At 36.5% G+C, this 17,868-nt stretch overlaps 1 protein-coding gene across 2 annotated transcripts in view; it reads left to right on the top strand.

The window, feature by feature from the left end:
* The window catches only part of LOC308609245 (3',5'-cyclic-AMP phosphodiesterase 4B-like), a gene marked incomplete at its 5' end in the record, with an annotated part of 516,453 nt that overhangs the window by 104,717 nt on the left and 393,868 nt on the right, over window positions 1–17,868 (top strand). For both annotated transcript variants that reach the window (XM_081222908.1, XM_081222907.1), the window contains 2 exons: window positions 480–592; window positions 6,124–6,362. In XM_081222908.1, the coding sequence (XP_081079034.1) occupies window positions 551–592; window positions 6,124–6,362 (281 nt within the window). The remainder of the gene's footprint in view (window positions 1–479; window positions 593–6,123; window positions 6,363–17,868) is intronic.

Here is a 17,868-nt window from a genome sequence, read left to right as displayed (position 1 = left end):
ATGGATCATATTCATTAAATTCTAAATCTGCCATGTTTTAGCTGTGTTACCTTGGCCCAATTATTTTTCTGATCCTCTGTTCTCTCATTAGAAAAAAAAGATGAAAATAATCTCACAGATTGTTATGGGGATCAAATGAAATGTTATATGGGAAAGTACTTTGTAAGTTTAAAGGCCTTCACTAATACATATTATTTCTGTATTCTTAAGGATCATTCATTATTTGGGAGCCTAATTGTTATCCTCTATTCTTTTTCTTTCCTCTCAAATATCTTTGCACTGATGTCTTGGATTTTTGCATTTTGTGAACCTCTTTCCTCACATGTTAGATTTAATTGGCTTGGTAAATTGTGATATTTACTTATACATGTGCATTGTGTACATTCAGATGTTAGTGTGGCGAATACAAATAAGCTACGTATTTGTATTTAAGGATACCGAACTGTTCTTTTTTGTGTGTGTCTTGTTTTCCCCTGCAGGTCTTAAAAATTGTCAGCAAAGCTGCACTGAATAACGGACACCCTAAAAGGGGCTGATTTTCCCCTTTATAATGAAGAAAAGCAGGAGTGTGATGACAGTGACGGCCGATGATGTAAGTTCCAAAAGTCAGAGTTGCTGATTCCACCCACTCTTTGCTCAATAAAAAAGTTACTCCATAATTCTGTTCCAAGGGCAGACAAGGTTGTCTAATAGTACCACTCTGCCTCTAGGTGCTTCTGTGACCTGTATATTGCCAGCCCTTGGACCCAGCACTCTGCATGCTAGGCAGCAGGCACACTGCCCTCTCTGCAGCTTGGAGATAGGCTCAGTTTGAGCTTTGTGATTTTCATTTACAAAACCACCAATCTGTGGAAATTTTTCTTTTCACCTTGTTTGCATTTCTTGATGACTTTCTTGCACACTTTTATCAAAGTTCAGCTGATCCTTGAGTCATCTCCTATGGTGGGGTCTTTGACAGCTGTTTGTAACCCATCCTCTAGGACTTGGCTCAAGTGTGGGCCTCAGACCAGCAACACTAGCATCACCTGTGTATTTATTAGGAATGCAGAATTTCAGAACCATCCCTCAGACCTAAAGATCAGAATTTATTCCCAAGGTGATTACATATGTACATTATGTACATATGTAAATTTCCATTATCTTCACTAAACAAATTCTACTTATTATTTAAGGCTAAAAAGAAACCGCATTTCCTTCCCAAAGCTTTCCTTGAAACCTGAGTATTTCAACATTTAATTATATTCTTTGATTTACTCATTTCACAAATAGTTTTGAGAACCTACTATGTACCAAGTGCATATTTAATATATGTAAGTCCCAGGCTGACTACATATGTACATTATATTTGAGAAGCTCTGCTCTGGGTCATTTGAAGAAATCTGTAGACTCATCATTTTTAATAGCTTTGCATCTTGGTCAGCTGAGATTATCTTTTTTCCTTTCAATTGACCAGTCCCCCATTAGTGTGTTTTTAATTGTCCAGTGTTTACTCAGCTTCTGTTTGTAATTGAGCCAAAAATTATATGCCACTAATCAGATGTGCAGAAGGAAGGAAGGGAGGGAGGAAGGAAAAAGAAGTCATTTTCCTTGCTGTCTGTAATAGCTCATCTTGTTAAACTTCTATTTCACAGATGAGGGAGGGGCTGGGAGGAACTTGAACTTGGTGATAAATAATGTAAACTGGTATCTTTTGAGTAAATGCCCAGTTTATGAGTATTTCTCCAAGTTCTTACTCCTTCCCTTCCCTGTGGGCAAGTGGGAAAACAACATTAATTGATGTTATAGTCACAGGTGTGTGGTATTGTCCTTGTCTTGTATTTCCACTGGTTCTTACTGTTGTCCTATTGAGGATAGCTCATTTCCCCAGATATTTGGTTGTCAGTCTCTGCCCTTGATCCAGTGTGCTTAGGCACATGGTAGGTATAACAGGTGATGAGTGCTCTCAGCCTGATCAGGGGACCTTCTCAGCTCGCTGTAAATTTGACCTTCTCCCCTGCTGCCTGGGCTCTTCACCTAACCTTCCAGTGGAGCTCTGATTGTTTAAAAGACTCAGCTTTGCTTTCTGTGCAGCCCTTACCTTTGGGCTGCTCACTCCATGAACCCCTGGTCCCTTTACCTTATGCTGCAGAAAACCCCTTGGCAAGGAAGCTGAGACTAATTCTCAGTTTCCTTCTCTGTCCCTATCTGGGTTTGTAAGAACTTCTAGGACCTGCAAATGCAGAGTGAGACTTAGTTGTGCCATGAGGCTCTCGCCCACCAAAGCACACTCCTTTGCCATTGCCGTTTCTACTCTTCTGTGTTGAGACACTTGGTTAGTGATCTAGTCTCATCGCCTGTGCCATATTTCCTTTTCTTCTTTCCCCCTTCCCTGCTCCTTTCCACAAGGGAACTGCCCTTAAGTCATATTCTAAGTCCTCAGTACCAGTGGTAAAAAGCTGTGTTCAGACCTTCATGCTCTGGTTAGGATATCTAAGGGGAAACTTCTGGAATTTAGAAATTCTGTTTCTCTTAAAAAAAAAAAGCTTAGGGTTGTCCCATAATACTATTTGTATACTGTGTGCTCCAGATTCTATTTCTTTGGAAGAATAAAACTAAGCAATGCATCCTGTCTATAAAGGTTGATCAATGATTTTTTTCTTTTTCATTCTATCATTGCAGTAATAATCCTAATCCTCTCTGAGGTAATGGTTACCACAATCAAAAGACAGGGAAGGTTGCATAGAAGAATGTGCAAAAGAGAAAGCACATTTGAAGAATACTAACCCCACCTAGACTGGTGGGGTTAGTATTATTACCTAGATTTGCACTGTCCGACATGGTAGCTGCTAGCCAACACACTTAAACGTACTAGTGCTTAATAGTCTGACACGTGACTATTAAGCACTAGTACGAATGGGGAGGTGCTGTAAATGTGAAATACATCTTGGATTTTGATTACATAATAGTACAAATAGAAAAGAATATAAAATATGTTATTAATAATTTTTGATATAGATTACATGTTGAAATGACAATATTTTGGATATACTAAGCTAAGGAAAATATAGTATTAAAAGTAATTTCATCTGTTTCCTTTTCTTTTACTTTTTTAATGTGACTACTAGAATATTTAAAATTATACATTTGGCTCCCATTTGTGGCTTGTACTTTATTTCTGGTGGACAGTCATAACCTAAAACTTTTCACCATGCACCTCACCTTTCCAGTATAGTACAGAGGATCATATCAAATGTTATACACAGTATCTCTTCCCTCACAACAAAAGCAAATTGGCAGATATTATATTTTTTATACCACACTCTGAAGAAAGGTTCACCCTTAAGTCAAGGATATTTTATTATATTCTCATTATTTCAGCTCAACAAACAGTTACTCAGCGATTTAAATATTCACCTAATATTAATTTAGCACCTATTATACACTCCACACTGGTTAGGTTCTAGGGATTAGAGTCCTTGTCCCTTTGTAGCTTATATTCTAGAGGGGAGGGCATACATCAATCAATAAATTATAAAATAATCCCAGCTATGGTAAGAGCTGTGGAGAAAAATGAAGTTGGTCAGGGGGCAAAAAATGGTTGGATGGTGACAATAGGTGTTCATAGAAGGATAACATGAAGAGAGGAAATATGGACAGTGAGGACATATAAGCATTGAGGGAGTGAGCCCTGTGAAGATCTGGGGGAAGAGAGTTTCTGGCAAAGGGAACAGTGTGATTTCCAAAAGTAACATTCAAATTAATGTTTTTTTCCCCAAAATCTTTGATCTGATGAGTAGTAGTTTAGAATTGACTGAATTAGATTTTGCCTTTGGGGATGTTAGCAAATTTGGGGCAGTAATTATGAGTATGAATTAGGAAGTTTGAGGTAACTATGAATAACTCAACTTAGGTTAATGAGTGTTTGCATAACAATGTTACTGTTTTTAGTATTTAACTTAATTTCTAAAAAGCTATTCCATTAAGCTCTTTTGTGGCAATGCATTTTCACATTAACTGAGGTCTTTTGAAACAAATTCTTCAAAGAATGGGTACAAATCTGTAAATTCAAGCTTGTTCCCAAGTCAGTATGGTATATATTTTGTGATAGGTGTGACTTTGTTACTTTTCAAATAACAAGTACCAAATAAATGCCCATTTAGTTTATTCACTGCAATTAAACCTGGCTGGTAATATTTCCATTTCTAAAAGAGGAAAAATATCCAGTAACTTTATTATAAGACTATTGTGGTTGGTGGTTTAACTAAGTGACATCCTCATTTCTGTTCTTTGGTACAGTGTTTCTTGTATAGGTGGTAAAGTATATGCTTTACCACCTATACAAGAAACACTGCTTTGCTTTCCAGATAATCAGTACTTTCTTAAATGCAGATTTGGAACAAACTGAGTTATAAAAGTTCTGACTTTTAGTTTGTTCTTGAATCTCTTTAGGAAGACTTTGTCTCTCCTAAGACTTCCTGTCTCCTCAACTAGTCTCTAAGTCTTTTGAGAAAGAAACTTACATATACTATGCTTTCTCCTCAGCCTCTTATTTCTAACACATACACATGCACACACACACACACACACACACAGACATATAAGTGCTAGGCCTACAGTAGATTTAATATAACCTGTTACTAAACAGTAAAACACTGGCCACATTCCAGAATATTTCAAACTCTGGAAAATTGTAAATTGTTTTGTCTCCTTTCTGTTACTGAATTGTGGTTCTACTGAATTTTAAATAAGTGGTATTCCAAAACCATAAGTCAAGCACAAAAAATATGATGATATCCCATTTCCAGGTGGAGAGAGTGGAGCGCCTGAAAATTGTCAGGCCTATTCAAGCCCAGATTTTCATCATGAAAATGTGGTTTTGCATGGATGAGATAAGCATAGTCACTAGAATACAGGTTCTGTCTCTTTTTGCTGTTGTATCCTTTCTTAAGTAGCACAGAGCAAGATTTTAATAAGTGTGCAGAAAATATTTGTTGAATGAACCCAGCTAGACCCTTAAACTTGAGTTAATTATCCTCGTATGAACTAATATAGGGATGGGTGGAGGAGTGGTGGGCGGAGAACTTTAGTTTGTTTAAACCTAAGGCAATCTAGTCCCAGGCTCTCTTAAATCTATTCTGAGGGGCTAGTAGGAAGTACCTGTCTTTTTAGGGCTACAGAATGACTTCCAGGTGAGAGACCTTGGCCTGGTGTTAGGACTTCCATTATTGCTTAAGATACGAGTGGAGAGTGACAGTTATAACTTTTAAACTCCAAGTTGCTATCAGTGGCTACTTACATTGCTGTAACATTTCTTGTCTTTAAGCCGGTATGAATGGTGATGCAGGCAGAGGTTCTTTTGGGGCTTCCACTCCCCACAGTACCAGGAACCAGAGTCACCAAGAGATATAGGAAGAATGAATAACTCTTATTATTGGTTATAATACAATGCCTCTATCTTCTCACAAGTATATCATTCATGTCAGCATTAGGGCATATATTGAACACATGGCAGTTCAATTCAGGACCAGATAAAGTATATTCTTCTTTTTCTGAGCTCTTGTATGTTTGACCAGAAAAAAAAAAAAAACCACCCCCAAATCCCCTCAACTCTGAGGAGACCTTTTATAAGAATAGGAAAAGTTAGTTACCCAGTTACCCACAATTATGAGTATCTTGCTGGCCTGAGATAGAAAATATATTTACTTTAAAACATTGAACAAGAAATGTTATAATTTAGCTAGTACAGTTTGTTCCCGTGTTGCAGAATGATAACACTGATGTCCAAAATATATTTTCTATGAAAAGCTTTCATTTTAGCAAGTTAAAAAAAAGAATAATTTAAAAAAGAGAAAGAAGATAAAAAGCCCTGCAATCCATATGCTTCTAACTGGAAAATATTATCAACAGTCCTGAAGATCACCAAGACTATGCAACTGATGTGTTTAAAATTTGAGAATTAGCCCCCTGTGCCTACATGTTTTCTCTTAAGCTTTTGATGTCAGTGTTCGATTCTGATTGTGAGATAATGAATCAGGACTTTATGAGTGACAACTTGATCATTTAGCTTCTTATTTTACTCCATCGTGCATCATTTTAAACATTTGAATTTCATTTTCTTTTTCTCTTTCCCTGTGGTTCCTCTAGAATGTTAAAGATTATTTTGAATGCAACTTGAGTAAATCCTACAGTTCTTCTAGTAACACACTTGGGATAGACCTCTGGAGAGGGAGAAGATGTTGCTCAGGAAACTTGCAGTTGCCACCACTGTCCCAAAGACAGAGCGGAAAGGCAAGGACTCCTGAGGGAGATGGCATTTCCAGACCGACCACGCTTCCTTTGATGACACTTCCAAGCATTGCTATTACAACTGTAAGCCAGGAGTGGTGAGTAGCCCTCAACTTAAATGTCAGTTCTAAGTTTGATTTTCCAGTTACTCCCGGTACAATTTCTTGTTATTAAAATGTTAGTTATCTGTGGAGTAACTAAGGGTTTTGACATTTTGAGAATTTGTTTCCCTTTGGCTAGCAAAATGAAGAGTGGAGGTATCTCCTACCTCTTAAGATGGGAAGGGGCCTATTGAGGAAGAAATGAGATGCATTTTTATTAATGACAAGGAAAGCAAAATTACTGCCTATGATCTTTTTAAAAAAAACTATTAGTATATGTCAATATGATGTTTTAATTTAGAAAAGCAAAATTATATGGGAGCCTAAAGGAATTAAAACATATATATTATATAGATGAATGACAGGAGATATTCTTATTACTGTACTCAAAATATAATTATTCTTAGCTTCTTTTAATTATAATCCCACTCTACTAATTTCAGTTTGTGGTTATCTAGAAAATAAAACACTTCATTATAAATCAAAAGAGGAATGAAGATCGTACTATGAGAGATGCTTGGACAGTTTTGCAGAGTCTATGTTTGTGAAAGAGGCTATTTTATTCTATTGTTGAAACGTTAATTGAATACGTATAATTTATAACTGTGGTTAAAATTGTGCCGTGATATTTCTTCAAATACGTTTTTTTAATCACATATTTAGTTCTTAGCACTTTCTCTGGTTTTTCTTTTTGCCCTACATAATTTCCAAATACTTTTCATGAATAGTCTGCTTACATAACGTGGAGTCTTAGTAAAAAGAAAAATATTTTCTCTATTTTTTATGTAATTTTAAATTATAATAATATGGTGCTTTAAAAATCACTTTTCATTTAACTCATTTGTTAAGGAGAAAAACTAAATATATTAAATCTCTGTGCAATATTATCACAGTAAATCCTTAAAATATGTGACTTTTATGGTGTGCTGTATACCCTTGCCACATGCTGAGCTGTACAGTGCTGATGAGTAGTTCATTATGTGCTCATTGACTGATGCAGGAAAGCTTTTAGTTGGTGGTTATCAAATACACTAAGAATTAGATCACTGAGACTTAAGCTATCACAGTTATTAGCCTGAAATGGTTCATCAGTCTGTATGTGATAGAGAAGCATGTGTACACGTCGTAGGGGGAATGGGTTAAAAATTTGAAAAGCACTGACTAACATCTGCTCCTCAGCTGAATTAACATTAGAATAGTCATAACCAATCATTGAGCACTAAAACGGGCATATTGCTTCTGCATTGCTTACTCAGTCACATAACTTATGTGTTTAGTCTTGGTTTGCTTCTGCATGATGGCAGATTTGGAGTTCAGATTTCCACGGATTTACTTTTCAGCAAGTTGGCACTGGTGCAGTATTACCAGTTGTTACAATATTGAAATGCTTCCATACCAGTTGGTAAATACATGCTTTCTTGAGCTCTCTGATTGCCCTTATTACTATTCCAGACTCTTCCCCAGAAGCAAATTCCTTACAAACCAACAACTAAAGTGGTGATGACTGGCACAGCAGGAGTCCAGTTTTGTTGGGCGTTGGTGTTTTATCTGTTAGAATAACACTCCAGATAAGATGTACCTTGCACTGTTGGAGTACCTTGCAATGCTGGAGTTCATTTTACTCAAAGACCCTTTGGGAGTTGCAGAATTGTTCCTTCCTTAGAAGTATCGAATCCAGACTCTGACATGTGGGGCACACTTGTCTACCTTTCTAAATTGAATATATTCATCTGTACAAAGAGAGTAATTGTACTCACCTCATAAGCTATTGTAAGGATTAAATATGGTAATATCTCCAAAATACCTAGTTTAGTAAAAAGCACATGTTAGGCAATCAACAAACATTAGTTTCTCTTCCCTTGATCATTATCCATTAAAGCCTTTTGAAAATTAGAAACCACGTTTCAAGTATCACTAGCCTCATGCTGAGTGAAATGGAAGATTTAGCCATTATCCAGTTTGTCATGCAGTCAGCCAACATCACATTTTAGTAATTCATTCATAATATGTCCGTTTTTCTTTCAGCTACCTGGATAGTTTTTAAAGTGTGAGAGTATTCAGTCATTGACTCCAAATTTATTTTTAAGTATAAGCAACTAAAAGCATTTCAATACATCCCTTAAAAATACTTCCTTTGCAATATTGATGAATACTGGTGGAATTGCTGGCAGAGGAATCTAATTGAAAGATCATTTGATTAGAAGTGAGGAAGTAGGGTTCCAGATACCATCATTGCCATCAACTTGATGAAAGGTCCTAGAGGTAAGGGGTGCAGCCTACAATCATGTGTGAGAAAGAATTATACTCACTACTTAGAACATGGAGAATGTGGGATCAATTTCCAGGTCTAGACGAGGGGTCAATAAGCTTTTTCTGCCAGTTAGTAAATATTTTTGGCTTTGTGGGCTTTATAGTCTCTGTTGCCACTATTCAACACTGCCATTGTAGTGTGAACATGGCCGTAGACAGTACATAAATGAATGTGTAGCTCAGCTCCAGTGAAACTTTACTTACATAAACAGGCAGCAAGCTAGATTTTGCCTGCCAGTCAGTTTGATGACTCCTATTCTAGACTTGTAAAAATCTCTAGGATATGACTCCTCCTCTGATAATTGCTTTGACAGTTGTAACTGGGTGAAACTGACCTTGAGTTCCTGGTTGGTGTCCTAAGTATGTCAAAAGTCTGGGAATATGTGCTACAGATCAAGTATTTAAAGCCAGTGAAGGAATTTGAGTGAGAACAAATGAAAATTACTGCCCAAGGTATATAAAGTTAAATAGAAAAACACTGATATAAATTTAGCCCTTGTTTGGGGAGAGTATATTGGTGAAGGGAGGTGGCCATCACTGCAAGCAAAAGGCCTGGAATAGAAGGACAATGATTTGATTTACTATGGAGAAAGAAAGAGTGAGGACCTGAGTCCAGTTGGGTGGACTTCCATCTTGCTACCTTTTGGATGAGTTTCTTTATCCTACAAAAACTCAAATGAATAAACAGTGGAGATGATACAGCTTTTCAGAGTTGTGTGAGAAAGAAAATGTAATACATGTAGCACTTAGTGGTTATTTTGATGTTATTGTTATTGTTGTTATTTTATTGTTATACATGGACTGAATAGCCAGAATTGTGCATTTTCTATTATTGGGAGTTCTGGAAGAACTTCACCACCTGAGTTATTGGAACCATCTTGGAAATATGATGAAAGAAGAAGTCAGATATGAAAACAAGATGTTATCCTCATTACTGATAAAGTTAATATTGGAATATGTATTCTGTGTCCGTGGGCAAGTAGGCTGCTAACACTGTACACCGTAATCATACAGACTTACCACCCAGTAATAGGAGGTGCTGGGCCTGTGCAGGCAGCCCTCGTCCTCAGAGGGAGAATCTACCTCTATGAAATTTGAAAATGGAGGAGTTGTAGAATCCTGCCCTGGTGAGACAGTAGGAAGGAAGGACTGAGTTGTGCATGTCTACTTTCTCCTTCTGGAAAGACCAGTGCAGATTAAATTACTCCTTCTTTCCAGGGAAGACTGAGTAAAAAGGCAGAAGGAGGTTAGGAATGTTAAGCTGGTGGCATTCCTGACACTTGGAAGACACATCAAAAAGTGGGAAAAATACATTCTTCCTGACATTCCCCAACTTTCCCCCCCCTCTTTTCACCTTTAGTCTGGGGTCACACTTGGGATGTGGCCAATGCCAAGCCTCTGGTGGTCTTCACTTTTTGAATAATTAAAGCAGTTTATTGATCTACCAAATTTATCAAAGCAATGTCACCACAACCAAGTTAGGAAAATAAGCCAATACTCAGCCTTGAATGTCTACAGTTAATCTATAATTTTAACTTTCCTCCATGAGGATCTTTTAACTCTTTAACTCCTTCTAGCCCTTCCCTGTTTACAGTTTTTAATTATCTATATATTTTAACCCCCAAATACACTAGCTCTCTGTCTGGGATTACTTGCCTTTTTACTTGAAGTAAGTCCTTTAGAATTTACTCTTATTTTTTAGTTTGTTTCTCTGAAAATGTCCTTATTTTGCTCTCATTCTTGAAAGTGTTTTCTTTTTCATTATGTAGCAGTTTCTTTATTTCCACACTTTTCCCCTTGCCTTTTGGCTTCCATTACTGTTGTTGGGAAAATGGCTGTAAGTCTAATTGTTTTTCTGTGTAAATAATCTGCATTTTTTTTGGGGGGTGGGCTCTTGATTTCTGAATTCCATCTTTGATGTAACTAGGGGTGGATTTCCTTTTATTTATCCCATATGAGATTTACTGGACTTCTCAAATATGTCAGTCGGTATCTTTCTCATCAGATCTGGAATATTCTTTGTTATTATCTCTTCAGGTATTTTCTCTGCCAGTCTTTTGCTCTTCTGCTATTGGACTTATGATTAAATGTATTTTGAGTCTACTTCTTTATCTTCCATTTCTTTTAATGTCTTTCATATATATATAATTAAAAATTTTGTCTTTATGGGCTGTATTCTGGTAATTGCTTTTGGTCTGCCTTCTGGTTTGCTAATTCTCTTTTAAACTATGTTAAATTTGCTGTTAAACCTATTATATTGAGTATTTCAATTTTGATTATTGTATTTTCTGTTTTTAAAGTTTGTATTTATTTAGTTTTTAAATATGTGAGGTAATTTTATGTAGTTTTCTTTTCCCTACATGTGTTAGTTATCTATTGCTGCATAACGAATAATCCCCAAATTTAATGGCTTAAAGTAACAAACATTTGTTATCTTATATTTTCTGTGGGTCAGGAATCTAGTTGTGGCCTAGCTGGGTGCCTCTGACTGGGTCCCTCACAAGGCCAAAGTCAAGTTATTAGCCAGTGTTACAATCATTTCAATGGTTGACTGAATGGGAGAGATCTGCTTCCAAGCTCACTCACACGGTTTTTGACAGGTTCACCTCCTTGCTGACTGATGACTGGAAACATCAGTTTTTTGCTCTATGGGCCTCTCCATTGTGCTACTCATGACATGAAAGTTTGCGTTTTATGGAGCAAGGGTTTTTGATAGAGAAAGATGGACCAATAGAAGGTGAGCAAGAGATAAGTCAAAATCTTTTTAGTGGCATCCCATCACTTTTACAAATTCCGTTCATTAGATCTAGCCTACACCCAAGGGGAGGAACTGTGCAAGGGCCTGAATATGAGGAGGTGGGCATCACTGGGGACAAATTTAGAGGTTGCCCACCACATTGAAGATGTTTTCAAGCTTTTAAAAATTTCTTTAAATATAGCAAGAGTAAGGAGAAATAGACAAATCCACTATTCTACTTGTAGACTTCAACACTGCAGAAAATTGATAGACCAAACAGGGAGAAATCATTACAGATATATTTGATGTGAACAGCACTATCAATCAACTTGATTTAATTGAAGTTTTTTAGAATACTTCATCCAACAACAACAGAGTATACATTCTTCTCAAGCTTGCATTGAATGCTCACCAAGATACATCTATCACACACACCTTAACAAATTTAAAAGAGTAAAAATCATATAAAGTATGTTCTCAGACCACAGTGGAATTAAATAAGAAATCAGTAACAGAAAGATAAGTGGAAAGTCCCAACTATTCAGAGATTAAAAACCCAACTGTAAATAACAGACCAAATGGGCCAAAGAGAAAATTAAAAATATTTTGAACTAAGTGAAAATAAAATTAAAATTTCCTATTATTTATGGATGCAGCAAAAGCAGTGCTTAGGGGGAAATTTATATCTATACCTATATGTATGTCTATATATCGATTTCTGTCTATCTCTATATAGAGATATATTTGACAAGAACAAAAAACTAAATCAGTACTTCTTCTATCTTAGAAAACCATAAAGAAAAGGAGTAATTTAAGACTCAAGCAAGTAGAAGAAAATCAATAATTAAATTAGAGCAAAAATCAGTGCAATTGAAAACAGTAGAGAAAGTCAGTGAAACCAAAAGATGGTTCTTTGAAAAGATCAATACACTGATAAACCTCTGGCCAGGCTCACCAAGAAAAAGAAATAAAGACATAAATTACCACTTTAAGAAATGAGAGAACATCACTATTGATTCCCTGGAGATGAAAAGAATAATAAAGGACTACTGTGAACAACTCTATACCCACATATTTGAAAATTTAGATGAAATGGTCTAATTCCTTGAAAGACTCAAAAGTACCAAAACTCACAGAGGGGAAATAGATAACATGAAAGGTCTGTATCTATTAAAGACATTGAATAGAAAATTATTAACCTACCAAGGAAAAGAAAGTTCTAGGCATAGATGGTTTTCTTACAAATTTTACCAAACACTTAAAACAGGAATGATACCAGCTCTCCACAATCTGTTCCAGAAAACTGAAGTAGATGGAACACTTCCCAACTCATTCTATGAGGCCAGTGTTGCCCTAACACCCAAACCAGACAAAGACATTATAAGAAAGGAAAACTGCAATATCTCTCATGAACATAATAGATACAAAAGTCCTCAAAAAATTTAGCAAATAAACTTCAACAATGTATAAAAAAAATTATACCCTATGGCCAAGTGGGGTTTATTCCAGGTATGCAAGGCTGGTTCAACATTTTAAGGTCAATCAGTGCAATCTACCACACCAATACATGAAGAACAATCATATAATCTTATCAGTTGATGCAGAGAAAGAATTTGGCAATATACAACACCCATTCATGGTAAAAACTCTCAGCAAACTAAAAATAAAGGAGAATTGCCTCAACTTGAAGATCTCTACAAAAAACCTATAGCTAACATACTTAATGGTCAGAAGCTAGATGCTTTTGTTTAAGATTGGGACCAAAGTAAGGGTGTTCTGTCTGACCAATCCTATTCAGCATTGCACTGGAAGTCCTAGCTAGTGCAATAAGCAAAGGAAAGGAAATAAAAGGCATACAATTTGGAAAGGAAGAAATAAAACAGTCTCTGTTTGCAGATGACATGAATGTCTATGCAGAAAATCCCAAAGAATTGGCAAATAAAGCTTGTGAAACTAATAAATGAGTAGAGCAAGGTTGCAGATTACAAGGTTAATATATAAAATTCATTACTTCCCTATACATTGGAAATGAACAATTAGAATTTGAAATAAATAAATATTATAATAATATTATTTATAACTGCATGAAAACAAAAAGAGGAGTATTTAGATATAAATTAAAAATATGTACAGGATATGTATTCAGAAAACTATGAAATTCTGATAAAAAACCAAAGGAATTCTAAATAAATAGATATATGATGGTCATGGATTAAAATATTCAAAATTGTTAGGGTGTAATTCTTCCTAACTTGATCTATAGATTTGATGCAATTCCAGTCAAAATTCTAGCAAGCTATTTTGTAGATATTGAAAAACTGATCCTAAACTTTGTATAAAAGACAAAAATCTGGAATAGCCAACACAATAAATACTGAAGAAGAAAAAAGATGGAAGAGTCACACTACCTGATTTTGACTTAATATAAAGCTACAGTAATCAAGATAGCTTTATATTAGCAAAAGAATAGTGGCATAGATGAATGGAACAGAATAAAGAGTTCAGAAATAGACTGATAAAATACAGTCAACCGATCTCTGATATAGGAGTAAAGGTATTTCAGTTGAGAAGCCATAATCTTTCAACAAATTGTGTTGGAAAAAATAGCCATTCATATCAAAAAATTAATAATAATCTAGACAGAAGCCTTACATATTTCACCAAAATTAACTCAAAATGATCATAGACCTGAATGTAAAATGCAAAACTACACAACTCCTAGAAGATAGCATAGAGAAAACCTAGGTGACCTTGGATTTGGCCATGAGTTTTTGATAAAACACTAAAAAAAAACACCCCATGGTCTAAAGAAAAAATAATGATATGTTGGACTTCATTAAAATTAAAAATTTCTGCTCTGTGAAAGGCACTGTTAAAAGAATGAAAAGACAAGCCACAGATTGGGAGAAAAGATTTGCAAAACACATATCTGATAATAAACTTGTATCCAAAATATACAAGAAACATAAAAAATTCAACAATAAGAATACAAATAACCCAATTAGAAAATGGGCATATGATCTGAAGAGACAACAAATCAAAGAAAATATACATATGGAAAACAAGCATTTGAAAAGATGTACAACATCATTTGCCATTAGAGAACTGTCAATTAAAACAATGAGATGCCATTACACAGTTATTAGAATGGCCAAAATCCAAAAAAAAAAAACAACACAAAAACCAATTGCTGGCAAGAATGTAGAGCAAGACCTCTCATTCATTGCTGGTGGAAGTACAAAATGCCACAGGCACTGTGGAATACAGTTTGGCAGTTTCTTACAAAACTAAACATAGTGTTATCATATGATCTGGCAGTCATGCTCCTAGATATTTACTTAACTGATTTAAAAACTTACATTGTCACAGAAACCAGCACAAACATATTTATAACAAACTTATTAAAAATCACCAAAAGCTGGAAGCAATAAAGATATGCTTTAATAGGTGAATTGATAAATTGTGGTACATACATACAGTGCAACATTAATGATGAAAAGAAATAAGCTGTCAAACCACAAAAAGACGTGGTTGAATCTTAAATGCATGTCGCTAAGTGAAAGAATCAAGTATGAAAAGGCAACATACTGTATGATTCCACTTATATGGCATTCTAGAAAAAAGCAAAACTATAGAGATGGTACAAGATCAATGGTTGCCAGGGGCTCAGGAGAGTGTTTAAAAAAATGAATGAATCTTTAAAACCCACAGATTTAGTGAGAAATGTAGATGTAGACAAATTAATATAATACAGTATATTTGGTTCTAGAATAAGAATACAGGTGAGGAGCAATGAATTCTTCCTTGGAGGGGAGAAGCAACAGTGAAAGCTGTTATTTATCCTTGACTTGAAGCTGAGCAAGCATATATCTGCTGGAAAGAAGTAGAAGTAACATTTCAGACACAGGAAATAGCATGGACAAGACCATGACTCCTTGAGACAAAGTGACATATTCAAGGAATGCAAGTGTTCATAGGGCATGTAGGGTATGTGAGATGGTGTGGGTGGAGATATGGCTTAAGTAAAAGGCAGGAAATCTGAGTTTGAAAAGGTGGGTAGAGGTCAGAATGTGAAGGGTCTTACACTTTTGCCTTTATCCAAATTAATAACTTGAAGCCATTGGAATTTTTAAATAAATTGAATATAGATCTGTAAGGTAATAAGATAATGAGAGACAATGTAGAGGCTGTTTGGAAAGAGAAAGATTGAAGGTTGAAAATCTAGAGAGGAAGATTTCAGAGCGAGGTGGATGATGGATGCTGAGGGATTTGAACAGGCAGTAGGTGTGGGAATGAGAAGGAGGAGGAAAACTGAACAACACTGGGGTTGGATGGATGGGAAGTGGTGCACAGTTGAATGGATTAGGAGCAAGGAGGAGAAGCCATGAATATGCAGCAGTTTCTTGTTCAGCTGGATGCATGGAAATGCCATGAACGAGGACAAAAGATGAGGGGTTAAGGTGTAAAGGGAAAGATGGTGGTGGGTTTAGTTTTGAATAGGGTGAGTTTAAAGTACTTTAAACATATTACTAAGTGGATATTGTCTGGGAGCCGTTAAAAATGTGTGTGTGTGTGTGTGAATATCATAGTTTGGAGATCATAGGTGTACAGGTGGTAATGAGGTAATGGAATGAATGAGATTACCCAGACCAAGTATGCAGAGATTAGTCAATATCAATTTTGTCTTGAACTAAGGACATAGCCCTAAGGAATAGTAATAACATGGGGTCAAATAAGGGGGAAAGAAGAGCAGGGAGAATGCAGAACATGAACAGAGAAATAGGAGGAGAATTAGAATAGAGAATTATTATAAAAGGACAGAGATTAGGCCATAGGGAAGGTTTGGTCAGCAAAAACAGAAGTTGCACAGAGTACAGGTAAGATGAGGACGGAGAAAAGGCCTTCGGATAATTCAGTTTAGTGGACATTGGTAACACTAGTGGAAGTCTTAGTAGAATCATGGAATCAGAATGCATGGGATTAAAAGTGAGCCAGGGAGGCAGAAGGATGCAGAGAAATGCACAGCAATGCATAGGTCCTGTGCTAGTTCTGTTGGGCAGGTTCTTTTGTATATCAGATATTATATTAAAAGTGATACTGGAGGGGCTTCCCTGGTGGCGCAGTGGTTGAGGGTCCGCCTGCCGATGCAGGGGACACGGGTTCGTGCCCCAGTCCGGGAAGATCCCACATGCCGCGGAGCGGCTGGGCCCGTGAGCCCTGGCCGCTGAGCCTGCGCGTCCGGAGCCTGTGCTCCGCAACGGGAGAGGCCACAACAGTGAGAGGCCCGCGTACCACAAAAAAAATAAAAAAAAAAAAAAAGTGATACTGGAGGACAAAATACAACTTTAAAAGAGCAAAAATTAGAGCTGAGGAGGAAAGGATAGCAATAAAATATTACTCGTTCAAGTTTTTTGTTAGTGAAAAGCGTGAGAATGGAAGCTGATTGACAAGCTTATGGGTAGACAAGATTATGGAAAAGTGTTATAATGTGGAGACATTTTTATCTATGCTGAACAGAAGGAACTGGTAGATGGGGAGAGATTGAAGATAAGAGAGATGGGCAATAATTAATATAGAATATAGTAGGAGTAGCACAAGGAAAGATAAACTTTAGACAAGATTAGAAAGATCTTCTTTTGAGACATGTAAATCCAATGCAGAAAAGAATGAATATATTGGAAATGACAAGGAGAGAAATAGGAGGACCTTATTTCCAAAGGTAGAGATCAGTGGTCATCAAATATTAGAGTGGTTCAGAATCACTTGGACAATTTATTGAAAAAGTTGGTTCAACTTATCTCTGAACCCCAACCCTAGAGGTGGGAGTCTGAGATAGGGCTGGGGATCTGTAGTTCTAATAAGTTCCTAGGTGAAACTTGTGGAACTGACCTGGGGACCACATTTTGAGGACTCTGGCCTAGATTTTCTCAGAAGTAGGAGGTTAAGTCATCTGCTGAGAATAAGGGGGTGCAGACCCTCTACTGTCCTTTCAACCAAAGGCATACATTGTTCCAGAACACCAAGCATGCGTTTCTGTCTGGGGGCATTTCTTTTTTCTGTGCCATGCCAGCTGACCTGTGGTGGGACTGAACTCTCAGGTGTGAGATAACAGTACTGCTCTAAGAATGCTCACATCTTAATGATGCAATAGAACTATTGTCAGCTGCATTTTCAGTTGAATAGGAAGAGCTCAGAGATAAAGTAGGCAGGGAATCTTGTTTCAGGGTTTTCCTAATGGTGCACTTTTTCATAAGAAACAGTTCTGGCTTCTCCTTTGTTACTCCTTCAAAGAAGATTATAAATATCAGTTTGCTTGTCTCCCACCTCTTTCTGCCTGAGGGCTGTGCTTTGCTTCTCTAAATGTTTCAGTTGTGAACATGATGATTCTATTTGGGCATCTATTAACTTAGGTGTGATGTCCTTAATGTTCGCTGTCCCAACTTTCACCTACATTGG

Source organism: Mesoplodon bidens (assembly GCF_964165515.1).
Source record: "Mesoplodon bidens genome assembly, chromosome: 2".
NCBI lineage: Eukaryota > Metazoa > Chordata > Mammalia > Artiodactyla > Ziphiidae > Mesoplodon > Mesoplodon bidens.
This window is presented reverse-complemented; position numbering and strand designations above follow the sequence as displayed.